The sequence below is a fragment of the Euprymna scolopes genome, chromosome 29, assembly GCF_053919585.1.
Source record: "Euprymna scolopes isolate OS-2025 chromosome 29, ASM5391958v1, whole genome shotgun sequence".
Taxonomy (NCBI): Eukaryota; Metazoa; Mollusca; class Cephalopoda; order Sepiida; family Sepiolidae; genus Euprymna; species Euprymna scolopes.
In genome coordinates, this window is record NC_136510.1 from 39,813,048 (window position 1) to 39,830,803 (window position 17,756).

Below are 17,756 nucleotides of genomic sequence, written 5' to 3' on the forward strand. Positions count from 1 at the left end.
TCAATAATATGAATAATAATATTAATATCAGCGAAATTATTAGATACTAGCAGGACTGGCGGCGTTGCCCGCTCGTAAGATACGCTTAAATATGATATGTTAATTCACGCAGATTACGTATTTATTATTATAGAGACAATTCTCTATCGATTATTACATTGAACCTAATATATAGTAATAAGACGAAAACACACACATACACGCGCGCGCGTATATATATCATATATATATATATCATATATATATATCATATATATATATATCAGATATATATATATCATATATATATCATATATATATCATATATATACATAAATATCATATATATCATATATATATATATCAGATATATATATATATATATCATATATATATATCATATATATTTATATATATATCAGATATATATATCATATATATATATCATATATATTTATATATATATCAGATATATATATATACATATGATATATATATCATATATATTTATATATATATCATATATATATATCATATATATTTATATATATCATATATATATCATATATATTTATATATATCATATATATATCATATATATTTATATATATCATATATATATCATATATATTTATATATATAATATATATATATATATATATATATATATATATATATCAGAATAATGAGATGAATTAGACCACAAATTAATTAATCTTGCGATTTCAAGTCTTACAAAATACGTTTGGGATGTCATATCTTATATAAGACAAACCTAGTCAAATAAAATTGCTTACTTATAGAGCAAATTAAAATTTACAGTTTTTATATCTAAATTTCATTCAGAAAATAAATAATTTTTAAAATAAAAATTTATGGGTTGGACAAAGAATACAATATTTATATTAATTTCTTTAATCCATGGATATTTTGCTTATGACTTTTCCTCTGAGAGGATTAGCCTACATCGAAAATCCATGGATTAAGGAAATTACTATAAATATTGTATTATTTGTGTACACAATAATTTTTTATTTTGAAAATTATCTTTTTTCTGAATGAATTTTATATATAAAAACAGTAAATCATATAATAAGGTCGCTAAACAGTCAGCCGACCAACTACCTCAGTACAAATAATAATAATAATAATAAATGCAGAAAACTGGCTTAAAAGGAATAAAAAAAAAACAGGCATGACCAAGTGGGGAGGGCGGTGCACTGGGAATTGTGCAAACGGCTGCATTTTGAGCGTACAGATAAATGGTACAAGCATAAACCAGCAACAGCACTCGAAAACGAGAACCACGAAATCCTATGGGACATGGACAAACCCATCCAAGCAAGAAGACCAGATGTCATAATAATTAACAAGAAAGAGAAATCCTGTCAAATCGTAGACTTTGCTGTCCCAGCTGACCACAGGGTGAGTATGAAAGAAAAGGAGAAACGAAGCAAATACACAGAACTAGCCAGAGAGTTAAAAGGGATTTGGATGATGAAGAAAATCAAAATAGTACCGAGCACTAGGAACAATTCCGAAAAACCTGGAAAAAAGAATGCCAGAAATTGGAATCAGAGGAATAGCTACGAAAATACAACGCCTAACGATAAGGAAAACGGCTGAAATATTCAGGAAAACCCTTGAATGCGGAGAATAACACTAAACAATATAAGGAAGAAGTGTTACAGGGAATTAAGAACACAGAAGCTGCATAACTAAATGTTCTACACCCCCATCATGCATCCCCTCCATTGTTTCACCACCGTTCCCCCAATAGAAAAGTGATACCAAAGAGCCGAGAAGGGTCAAGAAGGATGGAAAGACCGAGGAGGGAACACTGGCCAGACGTCCGCTGGACAAGTGTGAAGAGAACTGGGATCTTGGGGAGGCTTAGTGCCACCCAAATTCCAGTATAAACTAATGGTCACTGCCACCGAGAAATCAATGGTAAGAGGCTGTTGCGATGATGCAAATTTATTTGACAATGGTATCGAAGCAGGAGGAGATAGCTGAACGTCTGGGGAGACTTGTTGTCACTCAGCTTCCAGAGAACACCACAGGTCTCCAATCAGATCGTTTGTTAACTTGTGTGAAAGCTCCATGTGAGCCAATAATAATAATAATAATAATAATAATAATAATAATAATAATAATAATAATGATAATAATAATGATTTTCCTAACACTAATAACACTGATACCTCCCTGAACAACACTTTTACACGTATTAATCCGGCTCACACTCACCTTAAAGGACAAAATTTAAACAACCCCTACTTCAAACTCCAATACAAATCAACAAACCAATAACAGTCCCCGAGCATCCCATAAAATACACACCTACATCTGCGCCAACTCAACTCTAATTAAGACCAGCATATCTAACCACAATTCTTCTTTTAACAACCAAAACCTTAATAATAAGCAAGGAACTTCTCTAACTACTTTAATTGAAAAACTTAAATTTAATAAAACTCCTTTTTCGATTAAATGGAATATCCTGAACAAAAAATCGTCTTACACCCAGATAGATAATATATATTATATTATATATATATTATATACATATATATTATATATATATTATATGTATTATATATATTATATATATATTATATGTATCATATATATATATTATATATATTATATATATATTATATGTATATATACATAACATATATATTATATTTATACATATATATATATTATATTATATATATATATTATATATATATTATATGTATTATATATATTATATATATTATATATATATTATATATTATATATATTATATATATTATATATATATTATATATAAATATATTATATATATTATATATAAATATATTATATATATTATATATATATTATATATATATATATATATATATATATATATATATATATATATATATATATATATATATATATATATATATATATATATATATATATATATATATATATATATAAACTGTTTTATACGACATAGTCACGTTGACATATCGGTTCCCGAAGTTAAGGAACGTTGAACCTAGCTAGCACCAAATGGGTCGCCATTTGGGAATTCTAAGCGGTTTATGTACTCTCCGCTTATCTCGGCATTGTTTCCAGTCGTCCTGAACTTCCACTAACCACTGGTATTTACCAACACCGACTCAGGAGAGATGGGGATCAGAGCGTTGATGATGTAAATATGGTAGCTTGGTTTTAGATTTGTTAAAAGTAACCAGCCACCCCTTTCTCCATTGTATCACGTGCTCAAGATCAGGACTGAATTTAATTTGAAAATCCAATCTAATAAATTATCACCGCGCCGGACATTTTAATCCATCAATGCTGAACTTGTTATATTTCCTCATAAAATAAAATTTTGATACTTATACAGAATATAGACCATGTTGAAATAATAATGTGGTTATTTAGAAATCGATTCTTAACAGCATTAGGCATACTCACGTTGACACACCAGTTCCAGTTATATCAAGGAAGTTAAGCAACGTTCAGCCTAGTCAGTACTAAAATGGGTGACCATTGGGACTTCAAGGTACCGTATGTGCTCTCCGATTATTTCGGCATTGTTTCCGGTCGTCTAGCACTTCTCCTTGCCACTGGACTGAAGCAATGCCGATTCATGAGGAATGCAGTTGGTGATTGCGCAACCGTGTCTTCACAGTTACACGCGCAGCTACCCTTTCAAGGGGTATCCATTGTCTCTTGGGATTGAACGGAGGTATCGATTGATCATCTAATCTTAACATGGAGATGGGGTGTTTATTTATTTTTATTATTCTTTACTTTCACCTTACAATTTAATAATTAAAAAAAGATAGAGTAAAACTGATTTTAAATTGGAAGGTTTATCTAAAAAGATAGCACGGTCCGTATTCTGTAGAAGCATCCTTAAACTCAACCATCAGGAGATAAGCAAAGGAAGGAGAAGAAAACAAAGTTTAAAGAAATAAATAAATAAAAAACAAAAAACAAATTCATTGATTTCTTTGTTTTAATTGATTGATCAAATTAAGAAAAAGTCGATTGGCTTTATTTTTATTTGCAATTTTTTTAAATTAAATTATATATATATATATATTTGTCTTTTTTATCTTTCTTTTTAAAAAAAAGAAAATATTCTTTTTATTATTCTTGGATGATCGCTTGGTTTTAGTAAAGAATCTATATTCCTTTTGGCTTGGTGTTCTTCGGCCATTGGTCTTTGATTTTTTTTTTCTCATGTTAGTGGAGAGTCTGTGCGAAACAGTGGACTGCCAGTCCCCATATCGCTTTTGTAGTTGGCTTCAATAAGCAGGCGACCGTTTTCCGTAAAAAAGGCTTTCACCGACAACGGGTCGACATTATCTGGGATGGTGGACTCTTTGCTCATATTCCGAGTCGTCGTCCGACTGCCAATCTTTTCCTCCCGGCGCGCGGTGACGAGCAATTTGCGATCCAACGTTTTCACGGTGATCTCCTCAGGTTTATAGTCCTCTATATCGACTTCATCTTTGTATTTCCTTTCTTCAATGATGGGCCGAGACGGCGGGGTACACTGACCGGACGGCATCGGGCTGGTCATCTGCGGACCGAGAGGACTTCTAGAAGAGCCATCTTTAAGTGCCCCGTAATCCGGAACAGGGAGCGGCGCTTCGATACTTAGAATACCATCGTTGGACATTGTGCACTGCAAATTCATCGGGTCGATATCCTTAGGGATGTTAACCGATCGGGAATATTCTCTTGAGACTGAAGATCCACCGGTCTTCGATTCGTGTTTCGCGTGAACCTGGATCTTATCGGCGTCCATCTTGACGTTAACCTCTTCCGGTTTAAAGTCATGCACATCAAAACGGGCCTTAAACACGGGCTTCCCCTCAGCGTCCTTCTCGACGGTTCCAATGGCGTCTTCATAATCCATCGGCCCGCCGGTCATGCTCGAACCGATGCTGCCGGTGCTGCTGGGGCCACCCAAGCCGAAATCTTCCCCGAGACGACTCGAGATGCTGTCGAACTTGCCGTTGGGTTTCAGGGAAAAGAAACCCTTGCGCATATTCTCCACTTCGCTTTCCCACTCACGCCGACGCCGATCCATATCTCGGGTCATGTCTTCCCAAACCTTCGACTGGCGCTCTTCAAAGCTCAAATCGTCCTTGAAAATCGGTATGCGGGTTGACATGTTGAGTTTCTGGTGTTGAAGCAATTAGAATATCTGAAAGAACAAAGAAGAGCAAAGAATTATAAAAGAAGAATAAATATTTTCAAAGGCAACATAATATTAAAAAAATGAAAGGAATCCGAACATCACAATATAAGCTGCTTATGAAAAAGGGAGCACAAGCGCAAAATCACAGTTTAAAATAAATAAGCATGGATTTTCGTCGATATATTTACTTAAAAAAATTAAAAGAAATTAACAAATGGAATTTTTATTAAAATAAAAATCATTTTATTGTCTTGTATCGGTCTGCAATTTATAAGAGAGGAAATTCTATAAAGTAGTGGGAGATAAGTCTGTTTGACCTTTTAGCAGACAAGCCGAGCATACGGGGTCCCTCTCTACGAGTGAAAAATTTACTTTCACCATGACTAATATTTGTGCAAAATTTATAAAAAGTCCAAGGCATGGTTATTGAGAAAAGTGCAAACAAACAAACGGACGAATGATTTGGGGGTCAATTTTTACCCCTATAATGCCCCTAGGGAGGCATCCAGAGCTATCCCAGAAAATCCGTTCTGGCAAAAATTTACTTTCATCATAACTAATGTTTGTGGAAAATTTCAAACAAATCCAAGGCATCGTTATTGAGAAAATGAATGCTATTTAGAAAAGCAGAACCAGTTTTTTGCAAATAAAAGTACTTCTTGATAAATATATTGAAAATTGTTTCCTTAATTAAATTAAGAGCGCTAGTCGTATATTATTGAGCTATTATTTATAACTGAGTGCTAATAAAATTCGTATATAAAATACATATAAAAGTATTATATATATATATATATATATATATATATATTATGTACTTACTTAAAATTTTATATAACTATTTTCAGTATTTAATCGACAGTGCTCGATATGTAAGTAGAGCTAGGTGGTAAATTTTCAAAATATATATAGCAATTAAGCTACAGAGAATTTTCCGCGCTTCATCCTCGTGAGAATTCGTCAAACTATTGCTTTGTGATACTGGATTTGCTAGTCAGTCAACCAGATTCTTTGTTATTCACATTCCCATCTATTGTAGCCAAACAGGTACGCGTTCTCATTGGATATAATAAATGGAATAACTAAGAAACTGATTGGCTGATTAGCGAGTCCAGTACTACGGACATCACAACGAAGCAACATCAATTCCATGGTGAATCCTCGCGATCATGAAACGTGAAAAGTTTTGTGTAGTTTAATTGCCATACATATTTTCAAAACTTATATACTAGCATGCCGGCCGGCGTTGCCCAGTTGTAAGATAGGCTTCAATATGGTATTTTAATTCATTCAAATTACGTATTTATTATTATTATAGACACTATTCTCAATCGATTATTATACTGAACCTTATATATAGTAGTGAGATCAAAACTAAAACAATATATGTATGACGGGTGCCTAGAATCGAAACTAAGGTACACAACTCCTCACCCTTATTTCTTAGCCTCAAATATATATCTATCTCATAAATTTGGGCTTGTTGTATTGATATTCATATTAAAATCCATTTTCCTATTTATTGTAAAAAATTACAACTTTGTTATACATCCATTCATCTGCAAAAGCTTTAGTTAATTTGCATATTCTTTTAAACATTCATTTTAATTAATTCTCTATTAGTTTTTCAGTTTCCTTATAGGACGATCATCTTTAGTTAACTATTACGTGTAATTATATTCATGCAGATATTCTACATGATTTATACTTGCGTAATATTTACGCAAAAAGGTTATATTAAACACAAACATCTTTCTATATATATTTATATATACATAAATATACATTTGTTAAAAATTTTTGCCTATCAAACTCCTCTGTCAGTTTTTGGTTTACATATATGAAACTTAATATATAGGGTATTCGAACGTACGCGAAACTTTATATTTGGGTTTTAGCCGGAGAAAATCGGTGCAAAAAGGTGATAATTAAAGAAATGGGATTTTCCAGGTGAAGGTCGAACGATGGTCATACGAATAACGTAATAGATATTAGTTAATGTTTTAAGTTTTAGCCTTGCAGCAAACATGTCTTCATAGCTGAGGCATTAACGTCAAAGGAAGAAGTAAATCGCAAGACTCATAAATGACTCGTGCGCCACCACCGAGAATCGAACCAAAATGTTTGTTTTGGTTTTGATTATCGATGGTGGCGCACGAATAATTTTTTAAAAAACTTTTTAAATCATTACTATATATTGGTTCCAATATAATATAATAATAAATACGAAATCTGCATTAATCAAAATATCATATTTAAGCATGTTTGTCGACCGGGCAATGTCGGCTGGTCTGCTAGTATATATATATATATATATATATATATATATATATATATATATATATATAGTGAGCTTCGTCGCATGATAGAGAACAAAACTTCTATCCAGGGAACGTTTGTTCCGTGTTATCAATCCGTGAAAATTAGCAGATACAATGAAGCATACATCACAATCATAAGATCATAAAAATTAAGCAATAGCAATAAACCTTTTCTAAATTTGGTTTTTATCTTAAGTAGGAGAGACTCTGAAGTAAATGTGGTATTCTGGTGACTGAGATATTTCTAGTTATTAGTAGGATAGACAGTTTTAAGTATTTGAGATCAAGGATGACCAGCGACACTCATTATTTCCTACATTATTGAAGGTTCGTGTGTCTAATTTGTTTATAATATATTTATATATTTTGTGCAAATAAATATTTCAAAGTTAGGCAACGTTAGGCCAGGATCGTACCAGATGGGTGACCATTTGGATATGCCAGGCGCTCTATGTGAGAGGATGGAGGAACTCCACACGAAACAAATACAGTCGCGAAGACGACATAAGCAAGGACTAGTTAAACATGTTTTAAATTGATAATAATATCACGTGTTACCTCCCGCTTCTGAGATAACGCGGCTAAAATGTTTAAATTTGAAGTAAATAATGTAGCGACAGTTTTTAATGAGAAAAACACTGGTTTCCGTATTTAAAAAAACGAAAAAAAAAAAAAAAACGAGATAGAATTGAAGTAGGAAAAAGTTCTGCTAAAAATGCGCGGCCGGATGCTACACTGTCGGGGTCAGAAATGCCGGAAAGAATGGTCACCATCTTACGACGACACCGACAAAACATTGCATAAGAAAGGAACTCGGGACGACATATGCTTCGCGTGAAAGGAAGATGGTTACCGTTTAAACATAAATTTGTAAGTGAATTTCCTTTTCCCGCGACACCAAAGCCAACATAGTCTAAGCCAATTATATGGTGCTTCCAGATCAGGCTGTCTGAAGATCCTGGACAGCTGACCTAAAATGCACCAAACATTGATGTTATTGTTTTTTTATTTATTTTTCCTTTCCCTTTTACAAAACCAATCACGTTCTACAAAGCCAAAGATTGTTATAATCAAGTATTTAGTTTTCATGGAAATCACACCAGACAACTTGATGCAAGAAGCTAAAAAACTACTAGTTCAAGATAAAAAAACACAAACAAACTAGGCAATGATAAATGTTATATGGATAGAACCAAAAAATCAGCAATCCTTCAGCTTTTGTCCTAAACGGCTCATATTGAATGTGAGGACTAAAGGACATACTAATGAAAATTAGAGTTACAAGGCTGTCTAAATGAAACCCCAAATCCAGATTCTACCCCCCCCCGTTTTAATTTGACTTTTCAAACTTGCAGGAATTATTTTCCTTTGTTGAAACTGCTGTGTTTATCAACTTTATGTTAAATTCTACATTCTTTGAGAACGGAAAGTGCACGCGCGCATGTGTGTTTATTAGGTTTGTTAAAGATAGAGACATTTCTTTAGGAAATTTACAGTGGGAGAACTCAATGCGCAGCAGAGCAAGAATAATAGTTTTTAAAAAAAAAGTTCACTTAGCCATTATAAATTTGATTACAGCTCTATAGGCAATAGGACATCTCCAGATTGAGCAAGGCTGGAAAAAGATAATAGTTTGACTAAAGAACAGAATGCTTACCCGTCGTCTTGGTATTGCTAATGGAGAAGCGGAAGTTGGAAGAGAGGAAGGATAGGAAGGAGAAGAAGGAGGAGGAGGAGGAGGAGGAGGAACAAGATTCAGTGCAACGTCATCGGCCAGGGCAAGAAGTCATCGGCCACTCAACACACACAAATGCTGGGCTGTCTGACCCATCGAAATCTTTTGTATCTAAACGTCATAGCAAATATTGTCGTTCACTTTCATATGATTAAGTTTTGATCACTATTAGAGTGTAAAAGCTTTGCTGACAAATTTTGTTCACTTTGTAATAATTTAAAGAGATTAAAACCTTTGTCAAACGTATCGTTGGATAATTATCTCTCGCGTTACAAGAAGATAATCGATTGGGATGGGGCATCAACTTCACCTCTAAAACAGTGATATATTTGTACATGCACACGCATATATAAATATATACATATATATACATGCATATATATATACATATATATACATATATATACATACATATATATACATATATATATACATATATATACATATACATATCCATATATATCCATATATATACATATACATACACATATATATACATATGTATGTATATATACATATATTTACATATACATATATATGTACATATATATACATACATATACATATATTTACATATACACATATATATATATATACATATATATACATATATATATACATATATATATACATATATATATACATATACATTTATATACATATACAGTGATGATCATATTTATTGGCACGGTAAAATAAATTTTGTCTAATAAATTCTAAAAAAGGGATTAAATTAAAGAAAATAACAAAGTATATTATGTATTTTTAACTGGCCTTTCCGATGCAGCAATCGGATTTTAGAAATAATAAATAACAAAGGAACAACAAACATAATTGCAAAAAACCCTTGTTCAAAATTATTGGCACGATTTATTTAATAATCAATTGTATAGCCTTTGGCCTTGATTACCTTCCTCAGTCGCTTTTCATAGTTTACAAGTAATTTTAGCCCACTCTTCCTGACAATAATCCTCCAATTGAATAAGATTCTTAGGCTTCCTTTGCATTACCCTCAATTTTAATGTTCTCCATAAATTTTCAATTGGATTAAGGTCTGGGCTTTGTGATGGCCACTCCAAAACATTAATATGATTGTCCTCAAGCCATTTCTTAGTCAGTTTAGCCGAATGCTTTGGGTCATTATCTTGCATGAACCACCAACGACGACCAAGTGAGAGCTCTTTAGCAGAGTCTTTCAGGTTTTCATCCAATATTTTAACATAATCTTCCTTTTTTATGCTACCTGTGACCTTAACAAGTCGCCCTGGTCCAGAGGCAGCAAAGGATCCCCAAAACATCAAACTGCCTCCACCGTGCTTCACTGTGGGTATGGTGTTCTTAGGCAGGAAAGCTTCGCCAGATTTTCTGTAAATATAAGACACTTTATTATGGTCAAATAACTCTATTTTCGTTTCGTCAGTCCATAGAACACGTTTCCAGAATGCAACATCTTTATCAATATGACTTTTTGCAAAGGCTAGCCTTGCTTTCAGGTGCATAGGCTTCAATAAGGGAGTCTTTCTCGGACGACATGCTTTTAAACCAGCTCTCTTCAAAACTCTACCAACTGTATGTCGAGATACATTCACTCCAGAGGTGCTCTGTTCATCAACAATCTCCCCAACAGAGATCCTTGGGTTTTGTTTTACTTGTCGAACAATTTTCCGTTCATCTCTTGGGGAAAGAATCCTTTTTCTCCCTCTACCCTCTAAACTCATAACGTGGCCTTGCGATTTGAACTTGTTTATTATGGCTCTAACAGTGGATTTGGGAAGGTTTAGCTTCTTTGAAATCTTATCATAGCCCTCCCCATTGGTATGGCATGCTACAACAAGCTTCCTGACGTCTTCGCTGTGTTCCTTAGTTTTAATCATGGCGATTGAAAATTATAATTTAGTCACTTATAATAGTTTAAATAAATCGCTATCTAAAAATTATCTGAAAAAAATTATTCACTGAATTAGCGTTAAACAAGCATAATATGGCTATAAAAAAGTTCAGAAAGCACGTAAACCGGAAATTGATTGATATTATACTGATACTAAAAGAAAAACAAAGCCGTCCCAATAATTTTGAACAACGGTTTTTTGCAATTATGTTTGTTGTTCCTTTGTTATTTATTTTTTCTAAAATCCGATTGCTGCATCGGAAAGGCCAGTTAAAAATACATAATATACTTTGTTATTTTCTTTAATTTAATCCCTTTTTTAGAATTTATTAGACAAAATTTAACTTTTATTTTACCGTGCCAATAAATATGATCATCACTGTACATATATATACATATATATACATATGCATATATATACATATATATATATATACATATACATATGCATACATATACATATATACTGTTTTAACAAAAACCAAGACTTCAAAAAATGGGTTAATAGCAACAAAAAAGAGTATTTCATCGTTAGTTAAAATTGCTTCAAGACCATTTGGACGAATTCAAACATTATGTCGTTTGAAAATTTTCACACAAACAGCCTTTCTTCAGACTATTTGAATAAAAACACTTTAACAATAAAACATTATGGAAAACATTTCCCTTATAAGGAAAAAAAAAAGAAACTATTTTACCTCAGTCGCATTCTTGCAAAGTATTTTTTTAAAGATTTATATACCTACATAGTTTCGTATCGCAATTAGTTTAAGTCATCTCTTTTGGCTTCAAATTTATTGGTGTATGAACAATTACTGAATTATATTAACCCAGTAAAATTCGGAATACTACAAATAAGACTATATATATATATATATATATATATATATATATATATATATATATATATATATATATACATTGGGAGTATTTGCTTAAGCAAAAAGTGCTCGATATTTTGCAAATACTCCCGAGGTTGAAATAATAAAAATATATTTAACTCTACCAACATATCGATTGCCTTTTCCCTGTTTGTACCTAATACACCTCTTATATATATATATATATATATATATATATATATATATATATATATATATATATATATATATATATATATATATACTGTTGTTGGGGGGAGGGGAAATAATTCCACTAGTGCTCGATTAAAAAGAACAACTTTTTCGATATAAGCGCTTAATATTTATTTATTTAATTGTACAGAAGTTCAGAAAAACATTGGTACCGTCGGTTTCAAGCCCAACATAAAGGGGACCAGTTAATGGTAAATCGTAAATAATGTTAGGCTCTCGTCAGCCATGCATGTTGTTTTTGTCTGAGGAAAAAGTAGGCCCGCATTTATTGTTTATAATGATGTTCATTTTTATTTAACTGTAGCTTATTCCTATCTCTGTATCTTTTAATATGAATTTTCTAATTTTTGATATATATTTAATACGAATTTTCTAATTTTTAAAATTTTTTATTTAATGCAGTTTTAGTAAATATGTACTGTCCTGTTTTTGTTTCCGATCCGCATGGTTTCTGGGTTGCCTTTTTTTTTAAATTTTAGCTGGTCCAAAGGAGGTAATTAATTTATCTTATTAAGTTTTCTTCTTTCTTTGTTTTACTACTACAAGAGACTCTGAACAAAACATTCCCAGATCAAACATTCGGCCTTTATAGGCATGATGACCTTTGTCTCTCACGCGATCACAACGGGAGTAGCCTAGATAAGTACATAAACAAAGGATCCTGTCACCCTCCCTACAGTTTTCAAAAACATGGTTGCCAATATCAGCAAAAGAATCTCCACGTTCTCGTCAAACGCCGACATCTTCAAACAAGCAGCTCCATATTACAATGAAGCGCTCCAAAAAAGCGGATTCACGGAAAGCATTAAATACCAGATAACCCAACAAAAGACATGCGCAACAGGAGGCTGAACATCATTTGGTTCTCACCTCCATTTTCCCTTAACACAAAAGCACGAGTGTACTAAAAGGAAAGAAATAAACACTATAACATCAAGTACTAAAAATGCATTAAATAAAAAATTAAAAAATTAGAAAACTCATATTAGATTAAAATAAAAGATACAGAGATAGGAATAAGCTATAGTTAAATAAAAATGAACATCATTATAAGCAATAAATGCGGGCCTGAAATTTTTTCACAGACAGAAACAACATGGCTGAAGAGAACCTAACATTATTTACGATCTACCATTTACTGGTCCCCTTTATGTTGGGCTTGAAACCGACGGTATCAATGTTTTTCTGAACTTCTGTACAATTAAATATATATACATATACATACATATATATATATATGTATATATATATATTAGAATATAATTATCCTCTGACACGTGTTTCATCGTCTATGACTGATCAGAGTGGCTGAATCTAGCAAGATTCGAAATCGGGACCCCATGGTTAGAAGCCTAAACCTTTACCCTTGAGCTATCTTGCGCGACTGCTAGATGTATCGCGTTTTATGGAAATGTTATTTATTTGTTTTTGTTTGCGATACTTTTGAATGAATTCAATTATTTATACAACTGAATTTTTATCTAAATGCGAGTTGGGAATAAATTTCCCTTTTACCAATTTGGTACCCCCAAATGGAGAGCGGTATATATATTTTTTTAAATATAATCATCCGCTAACAGGTGTACTGTCGTCTACGACTCATCAGAGTGGCGGAATCTAGCGAGATTCGAAATCGGGGCCCCCATGGTTAGAAGCCTAAACCTCTATCTGTGGGCTTTCTATCTATATAAACGCATATGAATAATACACAGCTTTATGTATACAAGATAATACGAATTGTATCGGATCTTTTTAAATATATTAACGACTATATGACGCTATGAAAAAATAAAACTTTCTTTCACAACGCTATGCCCCCCTCCTTAAATTTTCAACGACTTTTTCCGTTTTTAAAAAGGAACACGAACATACATTTCATTACATTACAACAAAAATATATTTTCAAATATTTGTACTAGTGTTTTGTTTTCTCAATTTCATTCATCCAGAGGAAACACTGAAATAAAGACGAAACGTTGATGAACACATAACATCGTTTGTTGCTTTTTTATTCCTCTAAATACATATGTACATTTACACACACACACACTCTCTCTCTCTCTCTATATATATATATATATATATATATAAATATATATATATATATATATATATATATATATATCATCCGGTCTCTGTCGATTGCTCCCTCTTTTTCTCTCTCTCTCTCTCTCGATTACTCTCTATTTCTCTTATTTCTCTATGTCTCTCTTTATATATATATATATATATATATATATATATATATATATATATATATATATATATATATGGCATTGAATCATTCCTTATTCAATCCCAATTGCGGTGGGCTGGTCATGTATTGAGGATGCCCGATGACAGAATTCCAAAAATTGCGATGTACAGTCAATTTGAGGGTGGTAAAAGAATTGCGGACGTCCTTGGCTTAGGTACAAGGACAAGTTGAAGAGTAACTTGTCTGCAGTGAACATACCATACAGGAGTCTTGAAGATGAGGTGAATGACCGAAAAGGATGGAGATCAAGGTGTTTTGAAGGTCTCCAGAGGTTTCAATCTGAAAGCTTAAGGCAACTGAAAGAAAACAGAGTAAGAGTAAAACGACTAGCAGCACCAATATCTGCAGCGTTAAATTCACATTCATGTTCTATTTGTGGCCTTGTTTGCAAGTCCCTTGCTGGACTAAAAAGTCATCAGAGGCAAAAGCATAAATGAGTTTTAGAAATATGGGTTGTCTGAACCTAATACGTCGAAATCGACGGAGAGAGTCCATCATATATACATATATATACAGAGAGAGAAAGAGAGAGAGAGAGAGAGAGAGAGAGAGAGAGAGAGAGAGAGAGAGAGAGAGAGAGAGAGGGCATACAAATGAACAGATGGAAAGAAAGAGTCAAAAGAATAAGTATGGGATGATTGCGATAGAGAGATAGAAAAAAAAGAGAAAAGCTGGGTGTATTTTTTGAACAGTCTAACCTACTTTACAATAACTAATTAATATCGGCGTAGAAAGCTTCCGTTTGTATTTATCTGCGCAACCCCTTTTCCTCTTTCCCTCGCAATTACTCATAAATAACGAAGAAAGAAACCAGAAGCGAATCCAATAAAGTACGCGTGTTTCGCTTTTATTATTCATTTTAGTACAAAAGCGGAAAGCTTCATAGTCCATCAACATGCGGATAGATTTATTGCCTGGAGAATGATGATGATGATGATGATGATGCTGATGATGATATTATTATTATTATTGTTATTGTTATGCTTATTGTTATTATTGCTGTTGTTTTTATTATTATAATTATTGTTGTTGTTGTTGTTGTTGTTGTTCAGTGCACATTGGATATTCTCGCACATCGTCATCATCTGTTAGGGCTGATAATGTTCCCAGTGGTCAGAGTGACAGCAAGTTTACCCAGATTACCAGTATTCTTCATCTCTTTCGATAACCATTGCAAATTATATTGCGTTATCACAACAAGCGCTTCCTAATAATTTCTTACTGGCAACAAACTTTGGTCTTCTATAAGATTTGGATTACAATACAGGGTGGAACGATAAAAATGTGGCCCTAAAAAGACATGGTTCCATTTCCGTTTGATAAAAACCGGTTTTCTTGTTTTGTTGCAGACCATCTACTAGTTGGCCAGTTGTGTACAAATCCCAAGAACGATAATAGCCTTCTATCACAACTCATGCTCTCTATCGAAAAAAAATTATGACAACATGATCATTGCCAGCACCTTCAAAATGAATCGCTGGATTGCCATGAATAACAGTGACGTGCCCAGAGTGATGAAAACAAAGTTTCCTGTTTTTCTCTTTTTTTTTTTCATTTTTCTTAAACTTTTTCTTCTAGGGGATGGGACATCCAACCAGATGTCTGACATTTACCCCTATTTTAGTGAGTCCAACCAAGAGATCTTTTCAGGATTCTAGCCGTCCCTTTCAGTGCAATCGTTTGTATTTCATTTGCACTTGGTTCACCGGGTATGCTTGCTATGTACTTTTTAAAGTTCTTTTTCATAAGCCCAGTTGCTCCTATGATGACTGGTATAATTGAAACGTCTTTTAATTTCCAATTTCGTTTCATATCATACATAAGTCCATGATACTTTGTAATCTTTTCCCCCTCAACTCTGTTAAGCCCTGTATCATTAGGTACACTGACCTCTATTACGGTCGCTTTTTTGTTTGCTCTGTCCCAAGGTTTTTTTATGTGGTTTCAAGTGAGAGCCACATCATGCCACTTCACATCTTCGAAGTCGGCTTGAAAGTCAACACCAAAGTGTACCTGGATGTGCTGAAGAGTGTTAGGATCCCCTGGTGAAATCAGGTGGTCGCTAGCAGACCCTGTGTGTGGCAGCAGGACTCGGCGCCGACCCGCAAGTTCAAAGAGACCCAGGATTGGCTTCAGAAGGTGTGTTACGACTTTGTTTCCCTTTCTCACTGCCCCTTCTCCTCCGACCTGAACCAGCTAGACTACTTCGTTTGGTAATACGTCGAGAACATCACTAACATGACCTCCCACAACACCAAAGTCGGCCTGACCGCCGCCATCCACCGAGCTCCCGTCGGTACTTATGAAACAGGCATGCTTCCAGTTCCGGATCCGTATCAAGGCGGTGATTGAAGCTGAAGGCGGCTACATTGAATAGATGTCAGCTCTATAATACATACCTGAATTGATTTTTTCAATAAAAGTTTTACAATAAAGCTGTTCTCCCATGATTGCCATCGTCTATTTCTACTTGTTTTCTTTAGGGCGACACTTTTGTCATTCCACTCTGTAATCCTCTCCGCACTCTTCTAGTGGAGGTCTTGTTAGTGCATTTTGATATGTTGTTAGCCTAGCGAAAAACACCGGAAAGTAAAATAGTCTATTATCATGATGAGTGTCATAATGGTCGATTATTATATGTAATAGTAGAATGTCAGGAAGAATGTTATCAAAGCGAAATGTATATTTACAGTTGAAATATTTACATTAAATAATTTTCAAGGAATGAAACTTGATGGACGAAATGACATTCTGATAGCTATATTTTCAATAAGAATGTATTGTGCAGTTTTAGGAAAACACAGAAAAAAAACAGGTGATGTGTTTTGATGTTACGTAAAGAGTGACGTCAGAAAAGGAAGTGAGTTTTAGATTACACGTAGAAAGTAGAAAGTTAGATTGAACAGTCTGTAACTGAGAGTTGTGACGATAGCAGTCATGGGATCACTGGCCTAGATAAATGAACATATGTAGTCTTGGAGGATAATACGACGTACCACGTCGAAATCAACAACTGGCAACCACAATAAATATAAATGTTGGTTGGTTGTTTGAGTTTTTCGTGAGAGATATAACAATGTTTCAGGAGCACGTCGGAGCAAACGAAAATACTTGTGATTCAAGGTATGTCGTTCCTTTGTCGAGCATAAATGTAAAAGATGTTTATCCCTAATTCTGTGTATAAACTGTTTAGTATGTCAATACGTACAGATAACCATTATACACACATCAATAAGAAAAAACATTTATGCTCCAGATGACAATATATTAGAAGCCGTC

General features: G+C 33.4%; 1 protein-coding gene across 4 annotated transcripts in view; it reads right to left on the reverse strand.

Annotated features, from left to right (window-relative positions):
- Positions 1-3,974: 3,974 nt before the first annotated feature.
- Positions 3,975-17,756, reverse strand: part of LOC145252612 (major egg antigen-like) — a 172,937-nt gene continuing 159,155 nt past the window's right edge. For all 4 annotated transcript variants that reach the window (XM_080112324.1, XM_080112322.1, XM_080112323.1 and 1 more), the window contains one exon: positions 3,975-5,188. In XM_080112324.1, the coding sequence (XP_079968450.1) occupies positions 4,214-5,155 (942 nt within the window). In that variant the 5' untranslated portion in view covers positions 5,156-5,188 and the 3' untranslated portion in view covers positions 3,975-4,213. The remainder of the gene's footprint in view (positions 5,189-17,756) is intronic.